The sequence below is a fragment of the Podarcis raffonei genome, chromosome 6, assembly GCF_027172205.1.
Source record: "Podarcis raffonei isolate rPodRaf1 chromosome 6, rPodRaf1.pri, whole genome shotgun sequence".
In the NCBI taxonomy this organism is placed as follows: domain Eukaryota; kingdom Metazoa; phylum Chordata; class Lepidosauria; order Squamata; family Lacertidae; genus Podarcis; species Podarcis raffonei.
In genome coordinates, this window is record NC_070607.1 from 85,053,460 (window position 1) to 85,069,051 (window position 15,592).

The following is a 15,592-nucleotide window of genomic DNA, read 5'->3' on the forward strand; positions in this document are numbered from 1 at the left end:
GGTCTTTCCTCCCCCCTCCCCCATGCTTACCCTCAAATTGGCACAGAGGGGGGTCAGGAGAACCCCCAGAACAGCATGCAGCAGGCGGAAAGAAGAGATGGTTCTACCAGGCAAGGAGAAACGTCTGCACTGATGGAGTGATCTGCTTAGTACTGCTTTGAATTCCTCCGTACAGTTTTGTAACACCTGGCTAGGACAACCTCAGATGCCAGATGTTCATCCATGCCAGCTCTTGCCTTGGATTAGGAAGACCCCTGGGAATTGGCTAAAGGAGCTCATCTTCACCAGTGAAATAAGACTTCTACAAGATTCTACAGTCCATTAGAGGCCAGCTAGCTGGCTATAGGACTACAGCCATAATTTGCTAAAGCTTTTACAATTATGTTTTCCCCTCACAGCTTCGCTGCTAGGTTCAATACAATTTCTCCTGCTTCCCAGAAATTGTGATTGAGAGGGCAGGAGAACATTTGTCAAGAGCATGAGTCACTGGAAAGATGTGGAGCTTCATCCAAGGTGACAGACCTTCTGCATGACACAAAGAACCAAATTCAAGGCAGGGTATGAATGTGGTCACTGAAAGATCCAAATAATTACTCACCAAATCTTCATTCTCAAGTGGCATAGTCTACTGTTCCACATCCCCTCATCCAAACATTCGACTTATCTCCTCTTTTCCGAAGTTCCGTGTCAGAAATGTTCTGTGTAAACATGTACTAACATAAGACATGTTTCTGTCCCTTTTTCTTGACACACTCTTCCAAACAATGTTTTCCAAAATTGGAAGATGCATATGTATGAGTACACAAATGTGTTTTCCTAGAAAGTTGGTAGGGCTTGAAGTTTCCTAACCAGCACTTGTATCCATGTTCCTTCAGATTATCATCCAACCTGTGCTTTGAGTCATAATTGCATTTATGTGTAGTTCCATGCTTTTGCACATCTACCTTTGAAAGTTGTAACTCCATGTGTTACAGTCCCCAGCTAAATTTGACATGCTTTGAATTTGTGGTCTAGTGGTGTTAACAGGAAATTCCATACATTTTGGAAGACTCCATTCACTCTGACTCCTAGCTTCCCAGGAGGCTACTATTGGTGGTTTAGTGGGTCCCCCCCCCCAAAGAAAGCTGAAGGTTTCATTTTCCAACTTTTTGGCTAAGTGGTCAAACCACTACATTTTCAGAAAACAGCATGACATATTATAACCACACCAGTGCTTCAGGGTTGCCGCAGTGTCCGAAGAGGTGGATTATTATTTATTTAACTGTGGTGGGAGAAGATGTACTAAAGCAATGAATAAGCTGATATGAACAGACTATGATTGGAAGTTGACTTTAATTTGGAAATGCACCATAAAAGCTGGGTTCATGCACAAATTGCAGAAATTGTCTGTCATCTTCCATGTTATTTCTTCTGATGAGTCAATGTCAGGGGTAACAAATGTAGTTGCTGGTGCACTCGAGAGACAATGGAGTGCACCTTCAGGGGTGAAGTCAAATCACATTGTTTTTGCTGAGTAAGCAGCACCGAAGTGACGTCTCCGGGATGCAAGTCTGGGCAGTAAGTCCTGGGCTACCCAGACAACAAGACCCCCTCAGACTCACTGATGTGGTCTAAAGCAGGGGTCTGCAACCCGTGGCTCCGGAGCCGCATGTGGCTCTTTTACACCTTTGCTGCAGCTCCGGGACGGATACTAGCGAGGGGAGGAGGTGCATTGTGCGCCCCGACACTCCCCACTGTGGCAGGTGCTGTACTGCCTGTGACGTCGCATGGGGGCGGTGCGGGCGTTAGTCATGCACCGTCCCGATGTCACCTTCCCACCCGCCCACCCGCTACATTGTAAGGGGCATGTACGCTGGTCACTGCATTGAAAGGGGGCATGTACGCTGGTCACTGTTTTGAAGGGGAGTGAAGAACACACACACAAAAAAAAGGTAACTTGTTAATTTAACGTTTATTTCTATGAGGAGGAGTAATTCTGAAGGGTCAAACAAAGAAATAATAAAAAAAGTGACAAAAAAGTTATTTTTATAATGACGAGTTTTGCGGCTCCCAGTTTTTTTTTTCTTCGGAAACGGGTCCAAGTGGCTCTTTTTGTCTTAAAGGTTGCAGACCCCTGGTCTAAAGGAAAGCAGAGCAATGCATTTGGCACCAGCTTGACTACAGAAGGAGGTGTATAAGGACTTAGGGACTCCAGTCCAAATTTGTGTAGGGTTTACTCATTAGCCTTTTCCTCTCCCAAATGTGTCCCACAAGCAGGGCTTTTTTTCAGCTGGAACTCTCCGGAAAGCAGTTCCAGCACCTCTCAGATGGGCACCATTTCCATTATAAGAGAACAAGGGAAGAGTTCATGGTGAGTTCCAGCACCTCTTTTTCCAGAAAAACAGCACTGCCCACAAGGCAGCAGAGGTTTGTGATCAGAGTTTTCCTTCTCCTAGTTGAGCTACCTTCCCAGGTTGACAAGTCCCATCTGCCCCTCACTTTCCTGAAGACGCTGAATAAATGATTTTTCGGCATTCGCCAAAAGCAGTATAGCAAAGAAGCCAGACACACTTCCGAAGGGAGGGTGTTCCACAACTTAGAGGCTGCCACAGTGAATAGCCTCTCCTGGGTCACCACCCCTGAACTTCTGAGGCAGGTGGAACTACCAAGAGCAAATGTTCGGTGCACACCACATGACAAACCAGTGGTGGGAGTGTACTGGGTGCAGGATGAATGGGAGTGTGTATGCAGCCTGTGTGAGGGAGCGGTGGGTACCATTTGTTGTTCTACCCCAGGAAGCAGATCCATTTGGGCTAGCCCTCATGGCTCCCTCAAGAACCAACACCTGCTTCCTCAAGCCTTCAGCTCTGACATTATCCACGTCTTCCCTAACCATATTTCTGGAGTGTTCTTCAGATTCTTGGCAGTGCTGCCTCTAACACATTCTGTTATTTTGTGACTTCTTGGCCAGGGATGCTCATTCTTTAATTCCTGCTGTTTGGATTCATGCTATTGGTTTGAGGCAACCCTTGGCCGAGTCCAAGATGTGCAGGACAAGATGGCTGCCACTGTATGCCTACCCTTGGCTTGTATTTGTGAGCCTTTTAAAGAAGAAAAGAAAAATGCCTCTGTTGCCCTACAGTTGTAGGGTTCTGAACAAGAACCATTGTCTGCAGGGGTCCTTGGTTTCCTGCTAAGCACAAAATATGTCAATAATCATTCTTAAAATAAAAATAAAAAATGGAGGTAAACAGTGCTACAGTTACATGATCCACTGAAATTCATAACAGACAAATTGAATCCATCCCGCCCAGCATGCAGCACAAACTACAAAAATAAACGCTTGATAGCTAAAACTCATGCGCTGAGGTCCAAGGGAATCCAATCTCTCTTCCACCACCCTCTTCTCCGCTCCCTTCCCAAAATAAAGATATAAATCTCAGAAAATAAGAGTTTCCAATGGCAGTGCTGACAGAAAGTTAACTACAGCTTCTTAAACCCAGATGCCCTTAACAGTATTTATCGTTGCACATTCTGCGTATGGTACGTGCTTGTTTTTACCTTGCCCTTGTTACAGCCGACTTCTCAGTAGTAATGTGAAACCAAAATAATGGATGGGTTAACCAAAGAAAGGAGGGGGGAACCTGGAACATTCTGTCATCTGCAATGTTACATTTTGTCTTCTTTCTTTGTCATGAAAAACTTACTCTGCAAAAACTAACCGGGAGGGGTGGGGGAAAGTGACTCATATAAATATGAGTCCCAAATCTTTCAGGAGTGTTGGGAATAGGTGTTATTTGTTTATTAAAAGTACCTTGGGCCAGTCAGCATCTCTCAACCTAACCTGCCTCACAAGGATGTTGTTAGGATGAAATTGGGAGGGGGGGAGGTCCAGGTACAACACCTTGAGGGAATGTGAGATAGAAACATAATATATAAATGGGGGGGAACACACAACTTTCTCTGGAGCAATGTAGTTCAAGTTGGTGGGGCAACTTCAGAGAAAGGAGAAATGAACTACGGTGTCAGCCACTCATATAAAAGAGTTCTGTTAAGCTGTGTGTGTGTTGTACTGGTTTTATTGTTGGTCTTGATACTGTACACATCTAATAACTGGAGCTGCCTCAACATAATTGCAATAAATTTACTAGCAATTTAATTCCCCCTCCAATGAATGCATTTATTATTTACTTGGAACAAGCACATGCCATTGACAGTCATGGAACCTGCCCCCCACCCCCAACCCAAGCGAATGTGTTTAGGATTAGGGGTAACAGTTAAATAAGATTCCCAAATAGCGGAGGGGGAAAGTGGTTTCGCTTGCAAGAGAACTGGGAGACAACATAGCTGAACTTTGACCCTTTGTAACTCATTCCAGACTCGGCATCTTTCCACTTTCACATAGTTTATGTGAAGTCATCCAAGGAACTTGACACATCAGTAGCACATTGCATAGGGATAAATCCACCAACTTTGAATAGTTTCCCTCCATTAGCCGGGCCAAAGTTCATATCAGAGCCAGATACATTAACGGCTGGGTTAAGGATGTTGCAGTAAAGAAATCTGACCAAAATATCCCTTCACCGTCAGCAATGGGCTGAGAATACATTTGCTCCCTACCCTGCGCTGGGCTCTTTTCAAATACTTTGCTCACGCTTCATCGCTCACCCAGTTACTCCCCCTTAACAGAACTCCTTGTCTGTGAGATCTTTATGGCAGGTAGAAGTTCAATAGGAGCAGCTTTCCCTACCTTTGGTGGGTGAAACTGCACCTGTTGAATTTCTTTCTCTCTCGTGCACCTATTCTATCCCCAAAGTGACCTCTGCTGTGCAAAAGTGCTTGGGGAGAGAGGTAAATGTTTGGCACGATTATGAAGGTTCATCACCACTTAATTTATCCAATCGCTTTCTTCTCAAAATTGAATCCATGCAATTGGGGGAGTCCCATATTTTAACACACAGAACTCTCTCAGCCTCTAATTCCAACCACCCTGGCAGCATGAATACTGAAAGAGACCGAGAAATAAAATGGTAAGGAGCTTCAAGAAAAGCCACCCAAGACGACTGTCTTTCTCCCACCTGATCATCTGAAATGTGCAGTAGCATAGGAGCATAATATGATCCCTGTTGAGACCACAGCATTAGAGACGCAAGCAGGATCTGCAACAAAGTGTTGCAGTGTGAAGTGCTGCTGTTCAGGATCTCAGTCACTCTGTTCCATGGTTCCTCCGCTCAATCAATTCTCCATTCCCTCCCCTTCGTCACTCAGTCAGAGCTCTGTGACCACTCAATGTGCTCAGATTTCACTGGGCTGTTTTGAGGGTTTCCATTCCTTTTGTTTTGTTTTTTTTATAAAATATTTTATTAAGATTTTACAAAAACATAGGTTTACAAAATACAAAAAAGACATATAAAAAGAAAAAGATACATAAAAAAGAAAAAAGAAAAAGAAAAATACAAAAAACAAATAGATAAAGAAGAATTAAAAACAAATCCATTTTTGTTACTTTAAACTCATTAGCTTGTTTCCTTGACCTCCTCACACCTCCCCTTTTTGTATTCCCATTTAAATAATCAAATCAGCAAATCCTTACCCTCTTTCGTTTATCTTAACTCTTTATCTTAACATATTATAACTCTATATTTTCACCCATTATCAATTCATTTTTGCATATTCTTATTAACTTTGTTGCTAATGCCACTTATTTTCAATCCAACATCATTTTAACATTCATTAATTTTACAGTGTTTCTGCAGATAGTCTTTAAATTTCTTCCAATCTTCTTCCACCAACTCTTCTCCCAGGTCTCGGATTCTGCCAGTCATTTCCGCCAATTCCATATAGTCCATCACCTTCATCTGCCACTCTTCCAGGGTGGGTAAATCTTGTGTCTTCCAATACTTTGCAATAAGTATTCTTGCTGCTGTTGTTGCATACATGAAGAAAGTTCTATCCTTCTTTGGCACCAATTGGCCGACTATGCCCAGGAGAAAGGCCTCTGGTTTCTTCAGAAAGGTATATTTAAATACCTTTTTCATTTCATTATAGATCATCTCCCAGAAAGCCTTAATCTTTGGGCACGTCCACCAAAGGTGAAAGAATGTACCTTCATTTTCTTTACATTTCCAACATTTGTTATCAGGCAAATGATATATTTTTGCAAGCTTGACTGGTGTCATGTACCACCTGTATATCATTTTCATAATATTCTCTCTTAAGGCATTACATGCCATAAATTTCATACCGGTGGTCCACAACTGTTCCCAGTCAGCAAACATAATGTTATGACCAATATCTTGTGCCCATTTGATCATAGCAGATTTAACCGTTTCATCCTGCGTATTCCATTTTAACAGCAAGTTATCCATTCTTGAAAGTATCTTAGTTTTGGGATCTAACAGTTCTGTTTCCAATTTTGATTTTTCCACCTGGAAGCCATTTTTTTTGTCCAAATTATAGGCCTCTCTTATTTGATAATAATGAAGCCAATCTCGCACTTTATCTATTAATTTCTCATAACTCTGCAATTTCAATTTCTCTCCTTCTTGTTCCAATATTTCCCAATATTTCGGCCATTTGGCCTCCATATTGAGCTTTTTCTGAGTCTTCGCTTCCATTGGTGACAACCACCTTGGGGTTTTATTTTCCAGTAAGTCTTTGTATCTTACCCAGAGAGGGTTTCCATTCCTTTTGGATGTCACATATTATATGTGAGTGCATGTGTGTGAGAGAGATAAGAGAGAACCTTGCGGTTCCCCTGAGTCTGCTGGTATATTGTCTCTTGAGGGGGCGGGGGGGGCGGTGCTGCTTTGGCTACAGAAGAAATGGCACTCACATCCCGAATATTGGAAACAGTAGGAAATGTACCTTTCTGGAGTTTGTGGGGTACCTCAGTATGTTCTGCGCAAGGTTCCAGTTCAGTTTCTGGAATAATGAGCATACATTTGTCTAACAATTAGGGGAACATACAGAGGCATGTCCCTAGTGAATATTCCTGCTGCAAACAAGTGTTTTCAAACTTTATGGCTTGTATCTAACATAGTGCTGCGTAACCGTATCATCAGTGCAAGAAGTTCCACTTGCACAACAGCCTTTGCTTCCTCTCCTCCTCCCTGCTCTTCCCAGATCTGCTCCAGAGGGTTGCAGGAACCCCCAAAGCAGATTTAGAGGGTACACAGTGGGGAGTCCCATTGTGCAAGCAAAAATCCTTGCGCCCAGACTGTTCTTAGCACTACATTGGGTACAAGCCTATTTATTTATTTTTACTTATTGTTCCGTTTCTATCCCGCCCTTCCTCCAAGGATCTCAGGGTGGTGCACGTAGAATCATAAACTGTAGATCTAGTCCAGCCCCCTGTAATGCAGGGATATCAACAAAGTCTTCCGTCCAATTTGAAACCACACTAGACCCTGCTTAGCTTTGCAAATGTGCTAGCAGTTTTATTGCTGCACCACATGGTTCTCATTTTGTCCTCCCCACACCCCTGTGAGGTAGGTTAAGCTAAGATGTAGTTACTGGTCCAAGGTGAGGCTTATGACTGCAGGAAGTTTTGAACCCTGGTTTCCCAGGACCTGGCCACTACTCTATATGCTGCCTCTGGAGCAAGAACATACTCTCCATGAAGTGGTGTCAGAGAATCTTAATGCTGGCAGCATCTTTGGAAATATATCCACTTAAATTGGGCAGTGGGGGAAAGGAGAGAGATTCAACTTCTTGGCTGATGTTTCCGTAGCATTTCTCTCCCCCTGCCTTTCTTGTGCCTCTGCAATTTTACTGGAATGACTAAATCTCTCAACTATGTCAGCAGTAAACAGAATTAATTTACCTCCTAATTCTTTGAAACAGCTGCCGACAGCTGTGCTAGAATCAACTGGGCATCTTTGCAAGGCTGCCAGCGACGGATTTACGTTTTTTCCTTGGGGCTCTTACCCCCACCCCACCCCCACATTTCTGCATTAAGATCTGTGTGGTTGCTGTGACTGTTGACAAGTAACCATGGCACATAATCTAAGCAGTTAGGAATACAAGGAAATAGGAGGTGGGAATGAATCAAAGCAAGGGGGCAGGCAGTGATCGAGTTCCGCACTATTAGGTGATCTTGAGATCTAGTAGACTGACAGGCCTTGTGACTAAGGGGGAAAGAAGGAATGTAACTGCATAGGATGCAGGGGTATTATTTTTTACTGAATCAGAGGCTCTGTAAGGTATCAGGCGAGGGAATATTACCAGTCCTAACTGGAGACACCAGGGATTGAACTTGGGACCTTCTCAATACAGTGGTACCCCGGGTTAAGAACTTAATTCGTTCCAGAGGTCTGCTTTTAAGCTGAAACTGTTCTTAACCTGAAGCACCACTTTAGCTAATGGGGTCTCCCACTGCCACCGCAGTCGGAGCACGATTTCTGTTCTCATCCTTAAGCAAAGTTCTTAACCCAAGGTACTATTTCTGGGTTAGAGGAGTCTGTAACCTGAAGTGTATGTAACCCAAGGTAAAGGTACCCCTGACCATTAGGTCTAGTCGTTGTGGCGCTCATCTCGCTTTATTGGCCAAGGGAGCTGGCGTACAGCTTCCGAGTCATGTGGCCAGCTGTTTCTTTGCTTCTGGCAAACCAGAGCAGCGCACGGAAATGCCATTTACCTTCCCGCTGGAGCGGTACCTATTTACCTACTTGCCCTGGCGTGCTTTCGAACTGCTAGGTTGGCAGGAGCAGGGACTGAGCAACGGGAGCTCACCCCGTTGCGGGGATTCGAACCGCCGACCTTCTGATCAGCAAGTCCTAGGCTCTGTGGTTTAACCCACAGTGCAACCCACGTCCCCTAGGTACCACTGTGTTATATTTCGAGTTGGCGATTGACGTGCCCAGAAACTAGGGTGAAGTGGAGGCAGTGGAGGCTCACAGTGATGGAGTTTGGGAAACTTTATATATTTAAAGCACATGATTCCCCCCCACACACACACACAGAAACCTGGGTACTGCAGTTCAGCCTTCACATAGCTAGAATTCCCAGCACCCATTAAAAAACTACAGTTCCCAGGATTCTTATGGTGTGTAACCAGGGACAGCAAGCGGAGACCATGGATTGACTCTAACGCAAGCCTGAATAAATAAAGGTTTACTTCGAGCAGTATTAGCAAGGATGCCTTGACATATTTTTAAGTTCATCATTTCTGCACTGCTAACACGGCCAACAAAATTACCATGGCAGACACGTTAAATCAATTGCCTATCTCTTGAAAGGACAGATCTTGTCACTCATATTCATGTGCGCAGGATGGACTATAAGTACACAGATGAAATCCTGAGTGTACCTTAGTGGTACTTTACTCAAGTTACGAATAAATGTGCACAGGTCTGGGGTGCAAGCACAGGTAGGGCAGAGAGCAGAGGAAAAAAGAGAAATGATCACATCAACACACAAAACTAGGCAGTCTTCTTTAAAACATGTAAAACAGCAATGATTTATTTGATTAAATTGTACAAACAACCTTCTAAAAACAACTGCTCTAAAGGGGGGAAAGGACCCAAAATGTATAGTTTTCTTTTTGCGCCAACAGTTGTTAATAAATATCTTTAAATAAGGAAACAAAATGTGCTCAAAGGAGAGATGAAGATATATATATTTTTTCCTGAACGTGATTGGAGGGGAGAGAAAAATCCAGTAGCTGAAATAAATAATTTTTGTTCTTGCTTTCGTGAAAACTATTTACACAAACATGTACAAACAATGCGGAGTTTACACAGAGATGGGCAGAAAGCCTGCCATTTATTACCCCAGGAAAAACAATATCCCCATAAAACATATCTTAAAAAGAAGAGACTGGAGGGTATACAGTGAAACGGTTTGTGCCACCTATAGAACAGCAACCAACAGGGCAACAAGGCACTGGAGCTCACCCATATAATATATAATAACACACTCAGAAGGTGTTTCTTATGTATCATTAGCCTTAAAAGAAGCATCTGAGTTCCCTGAACAAGGCTTATCAAACCCCTAGAAGTGGATAGTTAGGTGGCTGAACTTTTCTATAATAATGCACCAGAGGTCTAGGCACTTCCCCATCCTGGCTTCTCTGACATGGGCTGCCTGGCCAAAGCTAAGTGAGGGAGAAGATAACAAGGCAGAAACAGTTCCAGGTCTTGCAGAGGCCACTGATGGTCCACAACGGGTAAGCCAGACTTTGCTGCAGGGCCTTGTGTGAAATATTTGTTGGCCCCGACCAATTTTGTGTGGTTATACACCAGTATCTGATTATGTACCTTCTGATCAGAGATAAAACAAGGCAAGAAAAAGTTTTAACATACTTTGATCCCAATGCTGTCCATCAAGATAAAGGAGCTATATATGTATATTCCAGGATTGCCTAATTAGGAAAATTTATCGCTAGTTTGGGGTTTCCAATATCTAATATTTGACAATAAATAAGCTTGGGGAATATAGTTCTGGATTTGGAATACCAAATCCTCCTTGTTTAACTTGTAATTGCATTTTTAATAATGGCAGCCTTGGGAGTCGAAGAACCCCATAGGCATTTTCTTAATAAAGAAATTTGTTTTTTGAAAATGTTTTTTGGGGGAATGTGGACTGGAATTCCTGATCAGAAAGTGAAGGTAAAGACATGCCGAGGTGATTGTATAACCACCGCTTATGACGGTATGATCATTTAAAGGTTTTTTGGGTGTGGGTGGGCGCCCCTCATGCAATACACACCCCCTAACTGGGGTCCACTCCTCCTCCCCACCCCCATGCTGCCAGAGGGAGAAGTAGGTAGGCAATCAGATATGTCAGTTCCTACTCTTCCTCATGTGGCTGCTACTTTCCTCTAACTCTGTGAAGGAGGACGAAGAAGTGTCCTCTCTCAGAGGAGGTCCTGACCAACCAAGGCCCACATCAGCACCAGCTGGCCCAGGGACGAGCTGAGGTTTCAGACGCTGCCAGAAAGCGCCTGTGGCTAGCCCAAGTAGTAGGCTCTGTTTGGAGAACATGCGGCCTTTCACCTGGGCCCCAAATTTGCCAGCTTGCTAGGGGCAGCCAAGAAAAAGGCCGCCTCATCGCAGCACGAACCCCACTGTGATAGCAGGACCCTTCTCCCCTCATTGGAGGTTTGCAAAACCCCAAGCGCTGAATGACAACAACGGCTGTGCTGTGGATCTCAAACCTTCTCAGTTGTTCTCTCACGTGAATGCTGCACTTTTGGGTGTTTTTTCTCCCCCCTCCCCCTTTTCCACCAAGGCCTCGTTGAAATGTACAATGAGACAGAGGACTGCTGGTTATTTATGTTGCCTGATATTTCTTGCACCAAATCATGTCTGAATTTTGAGGCTGTGACTGGTGGATGTAAGGAACTTTTTAGAGAAGCCGCTCTTGCTACTTCTGGCAGCAAATACCGTGGTCTGGAAGAGCACAGTTCAGATCCTGGCTTGGACATGAATCCCTCTGGCTATTTATTGGGCAAGTCACTGTGTTCTTAGGGCTAGGGTGAAGCTTAGCACCCTTGTCTCAGGCCAACCTTCCCCCCAACTTGGTGCCCTCCAGATATTTTGGACGATGACTCCTATTAGCCCATCCAACGTGATGGAGGCTAATAGGAATCACGGTCCAAAACATTTGGTGGGCAAAACTGGGGTTTTATCTATGAACTGTACAGGTCTGTACAACTTCTTTTGTTTTGCATAATTTAGTCTACATTCTAAAAGTATTTAGCATTGTAAGGCACAATAAGCTATGCAGACTAATAAAACTCCATGCCCAATTAGTATAAAAGGTATTCAGTCACATCTTTGATAATGTGGGGTTTTGGGGAGTCCTTGGTAACACCTTGAGGTCCCACCAGCAACAGACAGAATTTGCTGTGGACACTTTGTTCAGTCCCACAAATTTCCAAGCATGCCTTCACCAGCAAAACAGGCTTTTGGCCAACCAAGATGCACAAATCCCACCTGCTCCCCACAAAATTAACCAGTCTGATTTGTTCCAAAGATCTCTTTGTTCATTCATTATATTTTTAGAAGGGACTTTGTATGTGTATGTATGCAAAATTGGGATTTAGCTGTAGCACTTAATAGTCCTTGACAGAGCTATCCTCTGTGCTCCAAATGCTTTTTGAAAAGCCATTTTCATCTTGCGGAAAATAATCCTGCAAGTTAAGTTATCCCTTCCCAGTGTTCAGAGGCCTGCTTCCTTTAGTCTTCCTTCTTATTTACTAATCTTTGTATCTTTCCCCTCAAACTTTTCCAGAGTCCCAAACCTCTTTTTGAAAGTAGTACAAATAACGAAACACAGTGCTTCAGATACAGACATCTTAAGCTCAGGAGCACAAAAACACCTCAGGTTTTCTAACAGTTTTACCTGTCGGTGCAACCTAAAATGATATTTGTCTTAACATCATACTGTTGATTTGTGTACAAGTTGGTCATCAACTGTAGTTCCTAAATCTTTCTTAAAATCCCTGACGCCTCCCAGTTTCTCAGCAAATGGGTTCTTCTGAATTTAATTCTGTCCCCCAAGTCATACTTCTGAATGTATGACCTGTCCTTTACAGTGTTGCAGACCTTCCCAATTTGATAAGGATCCTGTCCATTTCCTCATCCATATCGGTAAGATACAGAACTCTGCCCAGTGTTTATTTATTCATTTAACACAATTCATATGCCACTGGATGGTAATAAAACCTCCAAGCGGTTTACAAGAAATATTAAAAATTTATCAATAATATTTTTGCGAGGATTGCTGCTGGATACATGCTATAGTACCCCCCTGCCATGCCAGATTTGGGGAGGATTCAAACCAGCACTACAGAATATTAGAATCTGAGAGAGGATGCTGCTCAGGAAAATAAAATCCTTGTGACAAGCACATCCCTTCCAGACACCAAAAGAGGTCCACTGTTTTGGAGGCCTAAGTATTCCTATCACCTATGGAGTTGGAAGTAAATCAAATGAAAGTAAGTTTAAGGATGCGGAGAATGACAATGATTTTCTGTTCCTAGAGTAAAAACTGCTCATTTGTTGTTGTGGCTAAATGTTATGAAAAAGAACCAGTTTCGTAAATTTTATTGTTGGTTTACAGCAAATTTTTAAAATATAAAAATAGGAGTTCTGTTGTGGCTTAATTGTGCAAGGTGTCACACAATTAAGTCAACTGTACTGGAGATACATGACAGTGAATCAGATACGTGTGCAGTTTATACGGCTGTCGGTGTGTTAGGATGGGAACATGATGTACAAATAACTATTCTAGATTTCTATTGCTGGCTGTGCTTTTGATTGGGGAACATGATGCACAGCTGTAAATCAATCTCTCTCTCTCTCTCTCTCTCTCTCTCTCTCTCACACACACACACACACACACACACACACACACACACACACCAATAACTGAGATCTGCTTTGCAAGAATTGCAGTACCGCTTTGGTGGTGAAATGTTCCAAACATGTAAAATGTTATGGGAAGATAGAAACATCCATGAAAACAAAAAGTCAGGACTTACACATCCACAGTAATTTTAACAGAATCACTGTTTCATTCAGGCAGCTGAATTCACTCATTTCAGTTCAAACAATTCATTCCTCTAAAAGTAACTTTTACAAATCTGTGCCCTCCCCACACACAACAGACACGCAATCACACACACAAGCATGTTTCCCACTACAGATGGCTTTTAGTTGTTGTTAAAAAGGTTCATTTCCCCCTTGACAAAGCACTTTTGGACAGGTTTTGCTTGCCTTACGGAAGTACGGACCTGTTTACAAAACCGATCCTCGGTCCTTGTTTTCCTTGTGCATCAGTTTGCAAAATGATGCTTATTTGGAAGCCAAAATTGTTCAAGGTGCCGCTTGTGTCTGCGTTTCTTTTCTTTGGCCACTTCAGAAACGGTGTTCCTAAGAACTGCGGCATGTTTTCAAAGAAGGGTTTCTTTTCTTTCTAACGACACATGTTATAAAACAACGGCACACACAACCTGCACATTCTGCAAGCTGCAAGCAGCTTTCCCGATTTGAATGTTCAATGGCAGCCACAGGCTCGTACCACCATGTTCCGGTATTTCTTCAGAATGACGTTGGAGCTGTCGTCAAAATAGAGGACGGAGATGGCGTTGAGCTGCGTTGGGGCACAGCAAGGCTTCGGCACTGTATCTGGGTTTATAAAGTGAACCTGTTGGGACAAAAAGGTTGCAAGACATCAAGGTAGTCACATCTTCTCTTCTACGGCCACCATCACAAAATGTTTTGATAGATGTTAACTCAAATCTTTCCTATTGACCCAAACTTGAGGACCTGGGTGTTTTAACGCAGAGATGGGGAAGATGTAGATCACCAGATATTGTTGAACTTTAATGCAACAAGGCCAATGGTCAAGATGGGGAATGCAGTCCAACAATATCTGCTTCCCATTCCTGTTGTAACAAACAGCATCACTACCATTTTCTTCCATTTTCATATCTTTCACAAGGAGAAAGACAGAAAAAGTCTGCACTACAGCCGTTCCCATTCAAGTTTCAAGTGAGAGACACAGTATCATCACCTAACAAGATATGTGAATTTTGCATTAGGTTTCCCTCCTGAACACCAATGAGGAGCAGCTGAGAGGGAAAATGTCCTTTGATGTTGTGCAAAGCATGCAATTATAGTTTCTTCCTCTGCAAGAAGATCTACTGCAAGAAGATCAAAGCATGGGCAGAAAAGGCTCAGCAGAGAGGTAGATGTGGTCCTTGCAAATATGCAAAAAGTGCTCATGCATTTTGCAATTACATGCATGCAATTTGAAGGATGCAACTGCATTTTGAGCTTGAGGTTTTGAACTGTTATAGGTACGGCTTTGCAGTTCAGATATGCACTGCATTCTTCCACTGGGATTACGGAGTTCTTTTTGCCTTTTCTCACAATCAGAACATGGTGTTGGAGAGCTCTTATTAAAACAACAAACAAACAAAAAACTTCTTCACGGGGGAAAAGAAAGTGAAACTTGGGTGGAGTTAAATATATGTCTCTGTGTCCATGAGAAACAACTATTTATTTTAATAGTTATTTTAATAAGCTATTTCTTCTATGTGACCGCTTTATATGATTAATCTTTTAATGAGACTACACACACACAAATACTATTATGTTCTCTCTGGCTGGTTTTTATAGAGGCTTTTAAGTACTTCATATCCTCTGAAATTTTTCTTCTGATGAGCAGCTAATAAACCTAGTTTGGGCACCTGCTACTACTAATTCTTTTTGTATAATGGGTGCACAATGGGTGCAATCCACTGAAAATGGCCTCAGCCACTTGCTGAGTAAAAGGTAAAGACAAAGTTAAAGGATCCCTGGATGGTTAAATCCTGTCAGAGTCGACTAAAGGGTGCAGCACTCATCTGGCTTTTCAGACCGAGGGAGCCAGCATTTGTCCACAGACATCTTTCCTGGTCATGTGGCCAGCATGACAAAACCACTTCTGGTGCAACAGAACACCGTGATGGAAGCCAGAGCGCACGGAAACACCATTTACCTTCCCGCCGCAGCGGAACCTATTTATCTACTTTTTGGCATGCTTTTGAACTGCTAGGTTGGCAGGAGCCGGGACAGAGCAACGGGAGCTCACTCCATTGTGGGGATTCGATCCGCTGACC

General features: G+C 43.1%; 1 protein-coding gene across 3 annotated transcripts in view; it reads right to left on the reverse strand.

Moving 5' to 3' along the window:
* Window positions 1-13,016: 13,016 nt before the first annotated feature.
* BMP7 (bone morphogenetic protein 7) overlaps window positions 13,017-15,592 on the reverse strand; it is a 75,776-nt gene continuing 73,200 nt past the window's right edge. For all 3 annotated transcript variants that reach the window (XM_053394323.1, XM_053394322.1, XM_053394324.1), the window contains exon 7: window positions 13,017-14,133. In XM_053394323.1, the coding sequence (XP_053250298.1) occupies window positions 13,984-14,133 (150 nt within the window). In that variant the 3' untranslated portion in view covers window positions 13,017-13,983. The remainder of the gene's footprint in view (window positions 14,134-15,592) is intronic.